Source organism: Ceratotherium simum, chromosome 12 (genome assembly GCF_057802395.1).
Source record: "Ceratotherium simum simum isolate JZ-2026a chromosome 12, ASM5780239v1, whole genome shotgun sequence".
Lineage (NCBI taxonomy): Eukaryota > Metazoa > Chordata > Mammalia > Perissodactyla > Rhinocerotidae > Ceratotherium > Ceratotherium simum.
This window is the reverse complement of record NC_141911.1, coordinates 25,377,652-25,394,694: the sequence shown is the minus strand read 5'-3', so window position 1 is coordinate 25,394,694 and position 17,043 is coordinate 25,377,652. Positions and strand designations below refer to the sequence as shown.

Sequence of the window (17,043 nt, the reverse complement as noted above, 5' to 3'; positions counted from 1 at the left end):
GGAGGAATATTAAGGTGAGGAGGAAATTACACGTAATACATCTTTCAACTTCGAGAAGGCTTAAAAGAATGAATAACCCAAGGCTCTAAGCAATAGAATTTTTATTAAATTCATTTAATAAATGTTACTTGAATTACTTGACCATCTGCCATGTGTAAGGCACTGTACTAAGCATGTTGGGAATACGAACACTAATTAAACAAGGTCCTTGATAAAGAGATAGTAAAGCGTGGTAATTTTATACATCAACTAGGCTATGGCTCCCAGTTGTCTGGTCAAGCACTAGTTTAAATGTTGTGAAGATGTTTGTGGACGTGATTAAAATTTACAATTAGTTGACCTAAAGTAAAACAGATCACCATTGGTAATGTGAATAGGCCTCATCCAACCAGTTGAAAGCTTTAAGATTTAAGAATGAGGTTTCTCGAAGAAGAAAAAATTCTGCCTGAAGACTTCAGCAGAGAAATCTTGCTTGAGCTTCCAGTCTGCCTACAGATTTCAGACTGAAGACTACAGTAGCAATTTGTGTCTGAGTTTCCAGTCTGCTGACCCATGCTGTGGATTTTGCACTCAAGACTGCAACATTACCTCCTATCTGAATTTCCTGCTGGCTAGCCTGCCCTATAGATTTCAGACTTGTCACCTCACCCACCATAGCCTGAGCCAATTCCTTAAAATAAAGACAGGGAGAGAGAGAGAGAGAGGCATATATGGATACAGATATAGATATAGGTATTAATTCTGTTGCTTCTGTTTTTCTGGAGAAAAATTTTCTCCTTGCGTAATACTCAACAATTTTCTGATGAAATTATTTTGTAATTAGAAATTTAAATCTAGTGGAATGTAGCACCAAATAGCTTATACACTCTGAAATTGATATCTTCCTTGTGTTTACATATAGAAAACAAAATAACTTCATACAAGAAATAATTATTTAGTTCAACATTTATTCTCAAAGCACAACACCATCAATTTCTTTTTGTTTCTACTGCTGTATACTAGCGTATCACGAAAGTGTCTGTGTATATACATATTCTAATTATTTAAGCTTATCTTACATTAAGGAATAAAAAAAATAACAGAGCAATATGACCTTCCCTAGCCTTTATTTAATATATATGGACTACAATAATTACATAAAAATATGTCTTTCTGTTTTGGTATAGACAAATGCCTTTATTTTCTGCGTTTAACAATTATAAGCAGAACACAGCTTTAGCCATTTCACCCTTCTCTATATTATTCTTAGTGCTTTAAAAATATATTGGTCAGCTGAAATGCACTTGTATTTTAATTTCAACATCCAAAGCAGTAGAAATATTATAAATTTTTAAAAACCACACTATTTGATAGTTGCTGTATTCTTAAAAACACAAATCTGATTTTTCCTACTCTTTTTGCTTACCCTTCCACGAGAGTATAGAAATTTTTCTAAATTTTTGTTTTATATAATATAAGAATGCTAACTCTCTATCCTTATATTTCTTTTCATTTTGCAGTATGCATTTCTAGCATAATCCCATATGTAGGATGACTAAGATTTCCAGGGGCTATGAGTTGGAAAATCTGATGCAGTAAATTAGTTCTTAATAACCGATTGTCCCTGCTCTGTCACTGTTGATGTGCGCTTGTGGATAAGGTTCTCAGACTGAAGGAAATGAGTTAAGGCTGTCATCACTGGTGTTTGGTTTCTACCTCCCCTTCAATTATTAATTTTTTATAGAAAATTATATACAATTTATATATATTTTGTATGTATACAATTTCTCCCTATATATATATAGATATATAGAGAGATAAATATACATAATTCTATATAGTTTGTACTGTAGTTGTTTTAGGAGGAAGTCTAAGTATTCAAAGTTTTTACAGAGAGAGACATTCAGGTGAGTAAACTTATGTCCAGACGTGTCACAAAATTGTCACACCAAGTTTTTGCTTGCTTTTTTAGCTTTCGGTTCCAAATAGTTAAATTAATTCACCCAGAGCCATCAAAAAATGTTCCGGGAAAGCACATTCTTTAACACTTAAGTCCAATTGCATTCAACCATTTACTGATACTCTGGAAGAGTACACACGCACTGCAGGAAGAAAATTCTTTGTCTCTAAATTTGCAAGTCAAATTCATGAGGTGACAGTTTTGTGATGACAAGACTGAATTTCACAGATTATCTTATTAGTGTTAGTAACTGAAGTTTCAAATTCTGTGATGTAACCAACACATCTGTGTCAGCTGTAAAACTACTGGTCCTGTAGGAATCAGGGAGAAACACTCTGTAAAATTATTTTGCTTTTATTTAAATAATCATTTTGATGCCACATTTTCTACACCTGTGTGTTACCCCAGATTTCTGATCCATAATGTTTTTATAAAAATATGAATGTGGTATAAAATTGAATGGTTTGCTTTATCACAAGAAAATTTTTATATTTTTGTATATGCGTTTATTTACACACACACCTTACTCAAAATGAATTTAGTTAGTGTTGATATTACATGATTATAAGACAAAATAAAATTACATGTACAATTTAAAATGTTTTTGAACTTATGGTTAAACTATAGCTTAACAAAAATGGTAAAAATTCTATTTCATAATTTACCCTATAACTGAAGTATTTTTAAATTAAAATGGTTTCATTTGTTTTAGCCAATTACAAACATATTGAGTTAAATTCTTTATTTAAAATAAGAGGTCATTAGATTGCTTTGTCTTACAAAATATCTGAAGGGAAGCTGACCTATCTTATTTCACTCAACTTTTTTTTCTTCTCATACTAGGGCATGGCATAAAGTATAAATTGTTATCTTCATATATGACTATATGACAACAACACTGACTACTGGTAGGTTGGAAATAAGAGTTGAAAATAAAGGATCTGAACTACGGCATTAAATACCTATTTTATTCATGCCAACCTTAAAAATGAGTATCAAGAGAGGGTTCCATGATGAGGCCTGCCAATAACATCTTATTTTAGGTGTTTGGTGTATGTCTGAACTTGCAGAGAACGCATAGGTAAACTTTAACATTACATATTTTGGTGTACACATATTTATGTGGAGATATATATAGACATGGAAATGTATAAATAATTATAATTTCCTATCTTGCAAAAATATACAGTACCTAATGTGTATAATCAATACCCATTTTGTCAGATATTCTTTTATATTCTAAATTCTGTACCAAAATTTTACAGAAAAAATCCTTACGGGAAAAATAAGGTACACATAGATAAAGAATTGATATTTTCCCATATAAATCTAAATCATTCATTCCATTGATATCTCATGAAAAATGAGATAAAGAATAAAAGGAAATCAACATCCATAAAACATTGACTATACCCCAAATTTCCATCAGATTATCTACATGCTGTTGTCTTTCATTTTGTTAAAGTAACCATTGCCTATGAAAATGGGAGACAGTCTAAGTTAAGGAACAAGTAAAGTTATGTTGTGTTCACTTTTTGTATTTCACTTCTATTGCCTTTATTATAATTACAAACAAGTAATTAGGAATACACAATATATTATTTTCTTCCTCAAATATAAAACTTGCATAGAGTAACAAACAATATCATAGTTTTAATATTTTCCTCCCAACATGTCTCATATACGTATAGATTTCATTGTATTTCCAAAATATAATTCTACTTAACAAAATTTCTGCATAAAAATTGAAAGGAATTTTTCAAATACTTGCCTGAAATCCAAGGAGCTTTTCACTAGGTTTAATGTGCCTCTGAAATTCACATTCTATGGGTTGTATCACTTTGATTCCATCTTCATAAAAAACATAGAACATGTTCCCAATTCCCAGACCTTAGGAATAAAAACACATTCAAAAGTTCAAAAAAAATTATCAGAAATCTTTACAACCAAAATTCTGTGCCCCACATATTGCTGGCAGGAGTTCAATTTGTGAAGTCGTGTAATATTAATAAAGCAAATCATATGAGACCTTTACTGTATGCCCAAGCCACTTTGTGATATTATGCAGACATTCTACTTTATTCTCCCTGATCTGCAATTCAGTGATTTCTTTAATATAATTCAATAAATGTTTCAAGTATTTTTAAATAATCATAAATGGAAATTATAAGCTCAATGGTACATAGATTATGTCTGATACCTTCCCCACTTAATTTAGGTGTTGATTAAGGAATAAAAGTACTTTTTAAAGAATTACATTTATTCTAGCATTTTTATTAGATTTCCCTAGGGGAAATGAAATTTCCTTGGTCTATATTGAAACAAAAAGACCGAGTCCCCCTATTTTCGACAACATGTACTTTCCTAAACTAATTTTTGTAAATATAATCCTACATGGAGGTATTATATATCACTTTTTATACTGGCAGTATTTGGAGTCTATTTTTATACTTTAAAACTTGAATTAATTTAAGGTCTTAGAAAAATCTCAGTGTGATAATTTAAATCTTATTTTTTATTTTTTTCACACTACAAATCCAAGTGTATGGCATCTCAGAAATTCATATCACTTTATAAATCCACACCTAATGAGTGCAGGACCCTACAGATGAGATACCTGGAATGCAGTTGGGGTTAACTGAGGCCTGCACCTGGGGAGCTTTTGCATGTTCTTGCACACCTGTTCTCTCTGTTTCCTCTGCCTCTGCCTTGTTCTAACACGTCCAGATCTAACTGCATGTAGTTCGTTCCTTTCTGATCTTCAAACAAGTAGCTCCCTTGCCCAGATGTATTGGTTTCCTCAATCATCTTTGTTCAGTCTAATTATACCTTACATGATTCAGTGACAGCACATGTTCTTTAAAAGATGAGCATTGATATTGAAATCTTGGTAGCCTGGAAAGCTAAACTATTGTTGCTTAAAATATTTAAATTCTAAAAACATCTATACAGAGGAAGATAATTTATTTAAATACAAAAAGTACCCCAAACATTTTTTATTTCAATTGAGAATACCTGCAAGGTCTGTTAAGTCAAGCCTGAGGATCACAATAAAAGTGTATTGATTTGTAAAAATATTTGTTTATTCAACTTGAGCCATGTTTATTCTTATTAAATATGTTCCTAGTAAATTAAAAAGTCACCAATTTTGCCCATCTGGTCACGTGTCATCTATTCTTGTGATTTAGAGGAAAATATATTCAACCATAATTGCGACTTTATTGGTGTTTACACATAGTGTACAAACATCTTTCAGCACATGAAATTATTTCTATCTAATAATACATATACATTTTAAGTGACTCCAGATTGTTTTGACACATCTTATTATTGTTTCATAAATATTTTACAGTACTCGTATTTTAATATATGCAATGTTTATCAACTAATTATACATTATAATTCCAGAGAGCACTACATTATGATGGAATATTACTGAACATAGTAGAGTGGCAAAAAACTAAATTCAAGTTATATTTTTCTTAAAATAAAATTTAGTAGTTGTCAGCTATTATTTATAATTATAGCTGTGCATAAATGAATATAAATTCCACCCTCAAAGGATAAAACTTTTAAAAAAACCCATCAGTTTTTATGCAAAAAAAAATTTATATCAGCAAGCTTCCTCGTGAACATTAACATAAGATTGATGTGTGCTATATATTAATGACTATTAATTTAACATTATTGGTTATTGAAACTTATGAACTGAAACAAGTTGTAACATGATGTCTGATTTTCAGTTGTCACATACTATGTTTGACAGTTATTACAAAGCTCACAACATTTTTGAATGAACATAACTCTGCCCTCCTTCAGCTGCTGCAAAATTCTGCTTCAGGATCAGGAATTTGCATATGTTTGAACCCGACACTACTCTAAGTCCAGATGGTTTTCAAAGTTTCTCGAAATATTTCCTGCCCTTACTCCTATGGATACTTTTATTATGTTATTTTACCATATTCTGTACAAAATCAGTGGAGTTCTGCTGTATTGATACACTGAGGAAATTTTTGAGCTGTTTTTTCCTCTAGAACCCACTTAATCCATCCAGATCACTCTTTCAAATCTATAGTCTATATTCTTGCTCTTTAAGATATGAATCACACATCAGCATTTTTACAAAGCATAAACTACTTTCCGGGTTACAAGTTATTGAAAAAAACACAGATATCATTACGCAAGGTTTAGTTTGTGTTAGCATTTTATTGCTTTCAGTGGCAATATAACTCCTTAGGGTTAAGAAAATAGTAATGCCAACAAAATACCATATATAAGATATTAGTTAAAATAATAACTATAAAATGAACAACTATGTATCAATCACTCTGTTATGAAATAAAATTTTGTCTATGCCTATAGAGCCCTCTATGAGATCCTCCCCTCTCCACCCACAAGAGGTATATTTTGCATTTTATTTTTTTGCTAGGCATATTTTGTTCATCCAAAGTTTTATTTAGATTTTAGCGCAGAATTTATTATCTGAATATAAGATGCAGATGTGTTTGTTTTTTAATTTGCTGCTATAATATTATACATATATACATTTATTATGAACATACTGGGCACAGAATAATATAAATTACCCAATGACAGAGATGTTAGTAAGTGAGGACACGTGTAGATTTTCATTTGGGAAATTCATTAGCTTTATTTGTACAGAAAGCAATAACGTATTTGTGTATATTCAGTATAACTATTAAGTTTCTATGTCTTAACATTTTTTTTGATGGAAGAATGTAACACAGAGAGAGAAAATCCATTCTCTGGATTCAGACAGCTCAGAGGCATATCATGGCTATAGAACTTTCTGTTGTACCATAAGAAAGTTATTCAGTCTTTGTCATAATTTCCCTATCTCAAACTTGGAGGTAATTATTATACTTACATCATACAGCAATTGTAAGAATTGAATGAGATAGAGAAAGTAAAACATTTAGCAGAGTGACCGGCACATAGTAAGATCTCAAGAAAGAGTAACTGTCACTATTTTTATGACTGACTTTATCTCTTCTTTGAAATATTGGTGGATAAAAACCAAATGATGACATAGTATAGAACCATAATTTGATGACTGTCCTCTTGTTTTCCTCAAATCTATACTGTGAGCTATACTGCTAAATTTCAGTTTTCTATGATATCCCATTCTATGAATCCGTGAGCTTGCTAAAGGATCAACTTGATTTTCTAGTAGAGCAGTTCTCAAGGTTGATCCTGTCAGTGGGTCTGCAAAGTCAAAACAATTTTCATAATAATACTAAGATATAATTAGCATTTTTTTCTCAGTCTCACAAATTAGATGCTCACAAATGTAGAGTGTAGTTTTCGACAGGCTACATGACATGTGATGTCATGAGTGAAATCGCAATTAAATGCAGAAGCAGATATAGGAATCCAGCATCTTCTACTCAGTCAGACATTAAAAAAGATTTGCAGAATGCAAAACAATGTGAGTCTCCTCATTGCTTTTTGAAAATATAGCTTTAAAAACAATGTGATATTTATGGCTACATGTAATGGGTTTATTATGGTTATTTTTAATAAATTAAAAAATACATGTTAAAATTTTTGTCACTTTGAATTTCGAATATAGTAAATATAAGTGGATAGAAATAACCCATTTAAACAAAAGCTCTTTGAGTTCTCAATAATACTGAAAAGTGTGAAGGGGTCCTGAGTCCCCAAAAGTCTGATAACCGTGTAGTTTTCAATTACAATTTCCTCCTCATTAATGGTTTCTGTTGTGGTGATTACAAAAGTTCCTGACTTCAGTGACAACTTCACCAGTCTAGTCACAGTAAAGACGAGAATAGTGCAGGCTGTCTTTTCTTTTTCCATCCCCTTGTGAAGAGAGACATATGTACTTTGTCTTTTCCAGGTCAATTGTAAATCTAAGGGAGTATAGTGGCTTAAGAAAGTGATTCATAATTTGTTTGTTCCTTGTGAGCATTCTTTTTGCTTTGTTTTTCTTTCTATCCAGAGAGAGGAGATAAGCAAAAATTACTTGCAGCCTTATAAGAGAGAAGTATTTCCCAGAGGATTTTCTAATCAATACTGCACTTTTAAATACATGAAATGGACTGAGAAAAAATGGATGTAATGCACATTCTTGTCTCAATCTTTTGAGGACAGCTGCTCAAGAATAATAGTGTGCCATGATAATACAATAATATTATTATTTATTATATGTAGTAGGTACATTACATAATTTATATAAACAATAAAATTTAGTTAATTTCTGATTATTGGATGAATATTTAAGTCAATAACAAAAGAGATTTTGCAGTGATGTTTGTCTTCCTCTGATTTAGATTGCCATTACTTTAGCATTTAAGTTACAGACAGTAGCAAATTATAATTCTATGATTCAGTGATTTGGTAACTAATCAAAGATGATTCAATAATTTTTGGTGTTAAATAAAGTCCTTCATTGGTTGATATTATTCTTTTCACTTTCGAATGACCCTTATCTTTTTTTTTTTAAGTATAGAAGAAATCTTTTAGCTAAAGAAAAATATAGGCAAGAATAGATGGTACACATTGCATTTCTCACCCTGAATAACTCAGCAGGGATAGATTTTTGGTTCATGAATGTTCCCATTTTTTGTATCTTTATCTTTAGAGCTAAAAACGTTTTTACACACAGAGCAACATCATACTGTTGCACCTCAATAAGATCTTTGTATGATGTTGAACTAAAATAAGACTTGCTAACTCTTTCATTTTTGTTGGAAAGTTTTTTTGGAGTGATTGTGTCACTCTCCTTATTAGGCACTATTAATCCAGGAAGAATATTATCTAAAATTAGTCCTTTTGAGTCAGTATACAATTTCTTGAATTTCCAAAGATATCCCAGAAAAAATGAATACAAATCTGCATGTTTAATTTCACATTTAATGATTAACAGAGCAAAGGTTATAACATAATAGAGTATCTGTTTGCTATACAATTAATATTAGTTGGAATCATATGTATAATTATATATATGCACAGACGCATATGTTATGTGTGTATACACATGTACAAACATATATATGTGTATGTATATACACCTATATCTGCAAATGGACATCTCCTGTCAGATCACTTTCTTAACGTGAAAAGCATTCTTATGAGACAATTTAAAATGCTAAGAAGGTTAGACTGACATTAGTTTTTAACAGAAAAGGTAGCAAACCGGCCAATGGAAATATTGACAGCTTGATCACAATTTCATTGTCATCATGTACTAGCCATTAGAAGGCATGGTCTCTACCTTCCCCCAGTGCTATGAATTTCTAAGTTTCATACATTTAGAAGCCTTACTCTGTGAAAATTCTCCTTTTCTCCTTCAGTAATATGGAAGAAATTAAAAAATTTTTTAAATTAAAAAATTTCTTCTATATTATTGTGAGGCAGTAATCTGGTCTTGAGAACCTTAGCTGTTTGTGTTCTTTTTCCTCTCTAAAAGTAATTATACAAGAGGTTGTGGAGCTCGCTAAGTAGGCACGTATATTATTCTATACTTCCCAATCTCCCTTGCCGTGCACAATAGTCTGGCCAAAGAAATGTGAAGAACGTCAGGCTGAAGGAGTTAAGAGCTGACCTGCTTCCTGTATCTTCTTTTCCCCACTTTGGTCCCATTATACATCACAAATCTAATCAGACTATGATGTAGCATGTAAACTTGGTTGTAAAATTGCACTGCAGTTTCTATTTCTACCTTGTGTTTGTTGGTGTTAATTAGCCCGACTAATATAACAATTTACTTGAACTATTTCTATAACATTTTTGTGTGATGAGATTAACAAATATCTACAGAGAACAGAAGAGACAGCCGATTTTTATAAATATAGAAAATAATTTTTTTTGCTTTCACATCATTAGATATCACATCAAGCCAGTATTTCCCAAAGTAGCTTCTATTCAACATTGATCCTACAGATAGTCATCAAAATAATTCCATGTTATAATAAATTTAGAAAATGCTGTGTTGTATAATGAACCACCCTAATATTTCTTTAGAGTTTGAAGTTTGCATATTTAAAAGTTCAGATCAATCTCGCAGTGAATAAAATGGTTTAAAACTTCCTTTAATTCAGTGCTTATAACAAACCAAAACACTTTTATTGTTAGACCATATAACATACACTCAAATTGTTGTCCGCTAAATAGGCATTAGGAAATACTTTATCAGATTATATTTGATTACAAGGTCATAAAAATATTATAGAAGAAAACCAATCATACTGAATCTTTCATGTGTTATTTTAAAATCATATAGTAAAATTAGTTGTCAGTAAGAATGATTTAGCCTTTAACTTACTAGATTGAAAGCTTCTTTAGGGGAGATATTAGATCTGACCTTTATATTTCCAGTGTTTTCAAAGTGCTTTACATTTAATAGGCTCTTTAAAATATTTATCAATAAGTGAATGAGCTATTTCCTCTTTTAACAAGCCTTTCTACACTTCTGCAAATTACAATGACGACTAGAGAAGAACTGAAAAGAGAACCCAGAAAAAGAGGATTCTGTGCTTAAGGCTTAAGTATCCATGTGATTATTAAGATAATACATATTAAATTCAGTAAAATTGATTTAGATTACAAAGTCCTTGCTAAGGTAGATTCTGAAGTTCATGTTTAAAAAATAATTTTTCAGTTAAGCAAAATTTTATAGTTTTAACATTTGTATATAAGTAAAATGACGTTATGAGAAGTATTATCATTTTCAACTCTCTTTCCATTATTGATCTTAAAATGCCTGAAATTCTTCAATTGGTTCTCTCTGGGATCAATTTCTCTTGGCCATGGTAAAGAGGCAAGCATACAAACAGAAAGCCCTGCTAGAGAGCAAATAAAAGTGGATCTCAGAAATATGTAGTTATTATTTGTTATTATCCTATTTTTTAAAAATAGAGGTTGCAATTTGCCTTGGAAGCTTTAGTTAGCTGTTATTTTAACTATTTTTTATGAAATAATTGTACACCCTGTTAGAGTTCAGTGATTCCTCAAGCTGGTCGCTTATGTCTGGCCATCATTACTGTTATTACATACAATCATTTCTAATTGCAATGCCTTGCCAATAACTGTGGCATTACAAAAAATAGTTTACAGATGGCTATGAATCTAAATCAAGCATATTGTTTTCTCAAATACATTATTTTAAATCTTATTTATTCTAAAAAACAACAAAGGACTCTGATGCTAATTTTATATGAAATAAAAGATTTTAAAAATTTACCCAAAGACATTTCTTGTGTATGTTTTCAAATTATCTGCAAAATGTATTCAATAGCTATTATTTTCTCAGGCACATATTCTGTGTCAAACAAAGTCATGAACTTTGCAGGACAGTTGTTCCATGCCAAAAGGTCCTTTACGTTTGGTCCTGTCCAAAACATCCTTGAGTATATTTAGTCCATTCCAAATGGTTTTAGACATGACCCAATATCAAAGACCTTTTGGCGTGGACCAAATGTCTGACGGACGTTTTGGACAGGACCAAATGCCTGCTAATCACCGTGAAGAGTAAGCACATCACTGTATTGAGAGTATACATTTTCAAAAACTAACAGAAGAAAATTTTAAATCGACAAAAAGTTTTCATATAATGAATCTCAGTGTGATCTTAATTAACTGGAAGTCCCCTATACTTTTAAAAGTAGCCTGAAGAATATTACATTATTATTAAATATTAATAACTATTATAAACTATTATAAAATTTTTCCCAGAAATTAACCAGCAAAACCAGATCCTTGGTACCTGATCTCTGACTACTTAGGTTTTGTTCTTTCCTTTACAATTGTAAAATAAAATTACTTTTTTAAATGCCCAGAGAAATATTTGTTTGCTCTCAAGAGGGAAGAGAATATAAAGAAATATTGTCTAACAGATATGTTAATGCTAGTTTCAGTAACACTTGAATTTGTACATTCAAATGTGAAATATCTAAGTGGGATAAAATGAGAAGATATAGTTACACCAGAACCTCTTTAGTAACCCAGACTTTAAAGGAGCCTATATAAAAGATTTGAGGAGTAACAAACACCAAAGACCAAAAAAATAAGGTGGTATGACTCATCATTGAGCACAAAATTGAGATAGCTAAATTTCAGAATTATTTTAAGTTTATGAGACATGGCCTTCACAGGTAGAAGTGACTCCAGTTCATAAAGGAAGCTATAATTAGGGAAGAGGAAGTCTGTCTAGAATGGATTGTGAAGGCAAAAATTTTGGCCGTTGCTTACTAGGAGTGTAATGATGACTTGTACACATTTTTATCCTAAGACTTGAACTAAAGAACATGGGATATTTAAGTATCTGGTCAAATACATTCTTCCCAGACTTTATGATTAAGAAAAACAATAATAATAACAATAATAAATAACAGTGGATACCATTTATTGAGTGCAGACTATATTTAAGGAACTGATAACAATTCTATTGTGTGTTAACAACTATCCTTATTTTTGAGATAAGAAAATTGTGATATAAAGAGGCCCTAGGTTACATAGTGGTAGAGATTGCATTTGAATCCTTAGTCCTTCAAGTTTATAACCCATTTTAAATAATTTATTATAGTCCCTTGATAAGGTAATGGTTTTTATAATTTTCCTTTTTCTAATCTAAATCAGGGTTTATTATATCAACTATGTTTAACTAAGTTTGCTTTTATTTCTTTGACAACTTTTTACTCTTAAAAGTATTTCAATATATTGTAATATAGCTTCCTGGTTATATATCAATAATAAACCAAGCTGATGAGGAGTGATAACTATTTTTATTTCATTTTATTATTATTTTTTTTAAGCTATGGCCAGTGAGCCAAATCTGGCCTGCCACCTACTCTTTTTTCTTTTGAGGAAGATTGCCCCTGAGCTAACATCTGTTGCCAATCTTACTTCTTTTTTTCTCTCCCCAAAGCCCCATTAGATGTATGTCATAGTTGTACATCCTTCTAGTTGCTCTATGTGGGACGCCACCTCAGCATGGCTTGATGAGCGGTGAGTAGGTCTGGGCCCAGGATCCGAACTGGCGAACCCCGGACAGCTGAAGCAGAGTGTGCGAACTTAACTGCTACACCACCAGGCCAGCCCTCTATTTTTATTTATTTTCTTATTATTTTTTTTACTTAAGGAAGATTAGCCCTGAGCTAACACCTGTGCCAATCTTCCTCTACTTTGTATGTGGGTCACCACCACAGCATGGCTGATGAGTGGTGTAGGTCCACGCACAGAATCCAAACCTGGGAACCTAGGCTGCCGAAGCGGAGCACGCCAAACTTAACCACTACACCCTAGGGCTGGCCCCTGATAAATATTTTTAATGGTAGCAGGTTTAAAGAAGAATATTGATTTATAATCAAATAAAAATATTGAGTCAAAATAAAAACAAATAAGGTAGTTATTCAAACTGATAGTCAAAACATCTAAAAATTAAGCAAAATATTCATAACAATATAAAAAATAATGGAATTTAGTACCTTCTTCTCTCCATAATATGTTAGCTACTGCAGCATGTTGAAAAGAAAAAGGAGAGAAAAAAAATGAGTCAACAGGACTTCAGTTGCAGAGTAATATAAATAACTATTAGAAATGTCACAATCTCTAGGATAGAACACGTACATAAAAGTAGTGACTGGGAATTCAACGAACTACTTTAAATTAACAAAACAGTCAAATGCTGGGACTAGCTAATAATGCTCTGTTCAGTTCTGGAAATAGCCAATTCTTCTTTGGAATAAAGATTTTGTTAATAAAGAACATTTTATGCATCACTAAAAAGAATGGGATATTTAAGTTAATTTTATTGAAATACATCTTTAGAACAAGCATTGGTAGTTAAAACTATTTATTTACTTGACAGTATAGTTAAAAGTTACTAATTGAAAAAGGTATATTTTTTAAATTCTCCATAATCACAATATGCAATATGCCACATAATATGCAATATTTCTGAGCAAGAAGAGTTCTTACGAATACAGGATTTTGAATGAGAAGTAGCCTATTTTTAAGTAGTATATGTTTTTACTTTTTAACCCAGACAGAATGAAATATATCTAAATGTATCTTGCTTATTTCAATGAACAATAATGATTCACCTTAAATTGTTTCTGGACAATAGGTTTATTAAATATTGTATAAGGACCAAATCAATAGAGAGTTAAAATATTAAGATAAAAATAAATATCAATTAGATAAAAAATACCAATTACAAATATTCTCAAGGAAATGTCCACGAATACTAATTCAAAGTTTCCCAAATTCTGTAAGTTTTCAAAGCAAAATAAGTGAAAACAATGTGTAACTAATGGAAAATCTTATACACATCTAATTATTCCCTGAATATTTTAACCATATTAAAGCATAATCACTTTTTTCTTTTTAAACTGAATCCCCACAGTGAATGTAGCGGAGCCAAGGTTGGAGTCTAGCACTCCTACCTGGAGGCTGAAGGTCCAAGTCATGCAGTTTTCAGTATGTGCTATATTTTCTAAAAATAAATTTTTGTAGAGTAAGCACTTTTTGTGATCCTTGGTGTTTTTAATTCCTGAAGAATATTTATTCAAATACGCACGCACGATACGTGCATCCCTTCAGGACATTTTGTGGTGCTGTTCTTGTTGCCTATAGCGTGCTTGGAACAAGTACGAAAAGCATAGATCCTATTTGCAGGAAGAGGACATAGACCTGCAAAGGGAGAGAACCATTCTGACAAATAATTACTACCATGTGATAAGTGCAATCAAAGAAACAAATGTCAGGCTCGGTGGCTAGGGATGCGACAGAATGATCATCTCTGGGGCAGAGGTTGGGCAGTGGAGGGAAAGATGCGTTAGATTGGTGATGCTCAAGAAGGATAACATCACCTAAACTTACAAGAAGGATGTGTGGTGCAGGGGATTTAGAGATGTTCAAGGCATACCAACAGGACAACATTACATATTCAGAGAGATTTCAGTAATTGGGTATATTTGCAGGGCAAAACGGACAGAAGATGAGGCCAGAGAATTCATCCATGATTGGATCAAGAAAGCCTTTTGTACACAATGCAAAGGAGATTAAATTTTCTTCTGTAGGCTCAGGAAAGATGGAGCCATGATAAGACTTATCATTATTTTTCTGGCTTATTAAAAAATGTAACTAGACATTTGTTTCCTCATATATTCATCCTTTCACTTCGTGAGCAGTGAGTGAGTGCCTAGCATGTGCCAGACGTTGTATTCAGCACTGTGATACACAGATTAGAACAGACCCAGTCCCTGGGTTAATAGAGCTTATAATCTTGTTAAGAAGAAAAAAAAAAATCAGTATTCAAATACTGGCAGAAAAAAATTCAAAATTACAAATTTAATGTGTTGTGAAAGAGAGGAATAGTAATGTGAATGTGTTTAGTAGGTGGATTAGATATAGTCAGAGAAACTGGAGGAAACTTCCCTAACGATAACACAGAAGGTGAAGTCTAAAAGATGAATAAGAGTAGACTGAGAGAGGATTGTAAGGATAAGATTTCTAGATACAGGAAAAAGCATGTGCAAACCCTAGTGGTGTGTGAAAATACTGCTATTCTAAACGACTAAGGACAGAGTTATTTTTAAGATAGGCAATCATGTACGAGAAAATACCAAAAAATACATGGTTTGTGGTATTTACATCAAATAAGGTAAAATTCAAGGCACTATATATTGAACTTAAAACTATATAAAGTAAAAACATAGCATTACAACATGAGGCAAAACTATTAGGACTGGATACAAAATTGGTAGATCCTCAATCACATTCTGCTTCTGTAACTCAGCACTCTCAGCATTTGAAAAATGAAGGGAAAAATGACAAAGGTTCAATAATATAATTATTAAGACTGAATTAGTATTTTTATAACAAATGCTGTACTATACAAACAGAAAGTGTTTCCTTACCAAGTTTTCTTGAAAGATTTAGTGCTCACACAGTAAACTAGAAAATAAAAAGTCTGTCTCTATTCTGTAGGTATATTCCAATAAGCATAAATAGTTTAGACATTTTCAGACAACAATAAAGCAAATATTAAAGGAAATATGAAAACCTGCAAAATTCTTCAATAAATTAAATATTTTTAAAAATAAAATATAATCACAGTTTATATAAAACAACAAAAACGAGAATTCAATATGTGGACCCAAAGAGTGTTGGCCAAAAGATAATGCATAGGCTTGATGTATTACTGAGCAAAATAGATGAGAGAGAGAAAGAAAGAAAGAGAGAAGAAGGGGAAGGAGGAGGAATTAGAAGGAGGAGGAGGGAAAGGGGAGAAGGAAGAGGAAGGAACGACTGTAGCTATGATGATTTTGAATTAATGTAGAAAATTTTTCTAATAAATTTGATAATCCGACTTCATAAAAAAATCCAAGGATATATTAATATACAAACAGAACATAAAGAAGAAAATTAAATAGAAATAACCACGGTATTCTTTGAAATATTTTTTAAAATAGTTTCTTCCCAAAATCCTCTTATGGTCATGGTTTTTATAATGAGTATTTACTGACATTCAAGAATCATATAATTCCAGTTGTAGTAAATATTGTGAGAATATCAAAGTGGAGACATTCCTATTCATTTTATAAAGTCAGCAAAAGTGATGCCAATAGTTGATAATAGTAGCAGAGCAAGGGGAATTATAGGACAAATTAGCTAATAACAAAAATTGTAAATAAAATGCAAGCAAAATTCACCAGGATGTTAAAAGTTTGATCATAGATAGGAATCCTCTTGGAATGAAAAAATGATTTGGTAGGAATTTAGTTAAGAAATCAATTAATTTAATATAACATACTAGTATATCAACTGAGAATAATCAATATAATTTAAATAAACAAATATATCCTGGGGCCGGCCCCGTGGCTTAGTGGTTAAGTGCGTGCACTTCACTACTGGCGGCCCAGGTTTGGATCCCGGGCGTGCACCGGCGTGCTGCTTGTCCGGCCATGCTGAGGCAGCATCCCACATACAGCAACTGGAAGGATATGTAACTATGACATACAACTATCTACTGGTGCTTTGGGGAGAAAAGGGAAAAAAAAAAGGAGGAGGATTGGCAATAGATGTTAGCTCAGGGCCGGTCTTCCTCAGCAAAAAAGAGG

General features: G+C 31.8%; 1 protein-coding gene across 4 annotated transcripts in view; it reads right to left on the bottom strand.

The window, feature by feature from the left end:
* The window catches only part of FSTL5 (follistatin like 5), a 732,413-nt gene that overhangs the window by 97,110 nt on the left and 618,260 nt on the right, over positions 1–17,043 (bottom strand). For 2 of the 4 annotated variants that reach the window (XM_087437469.1, XM_087437470.1), the window contains exons 11-12: positions 13,405–13,431; positions 3,711–3,829 (exon numbers count right to left, since the gene is read on the bottom strand). In XM_087437469.1, coding sequence (XP_087293595.1) covers positions 3,711–3,829; positions 13,405–13,431 — 146 coding nt within the window. The remainder of the gene's footprint in view (positions 1–3,710; positions 3,830–13,404; positions 13,432–17,043) is intronic. The other 2 variants (XM_087437471.1, XM_087437472.1) reach the window with 1 other exon arrangement.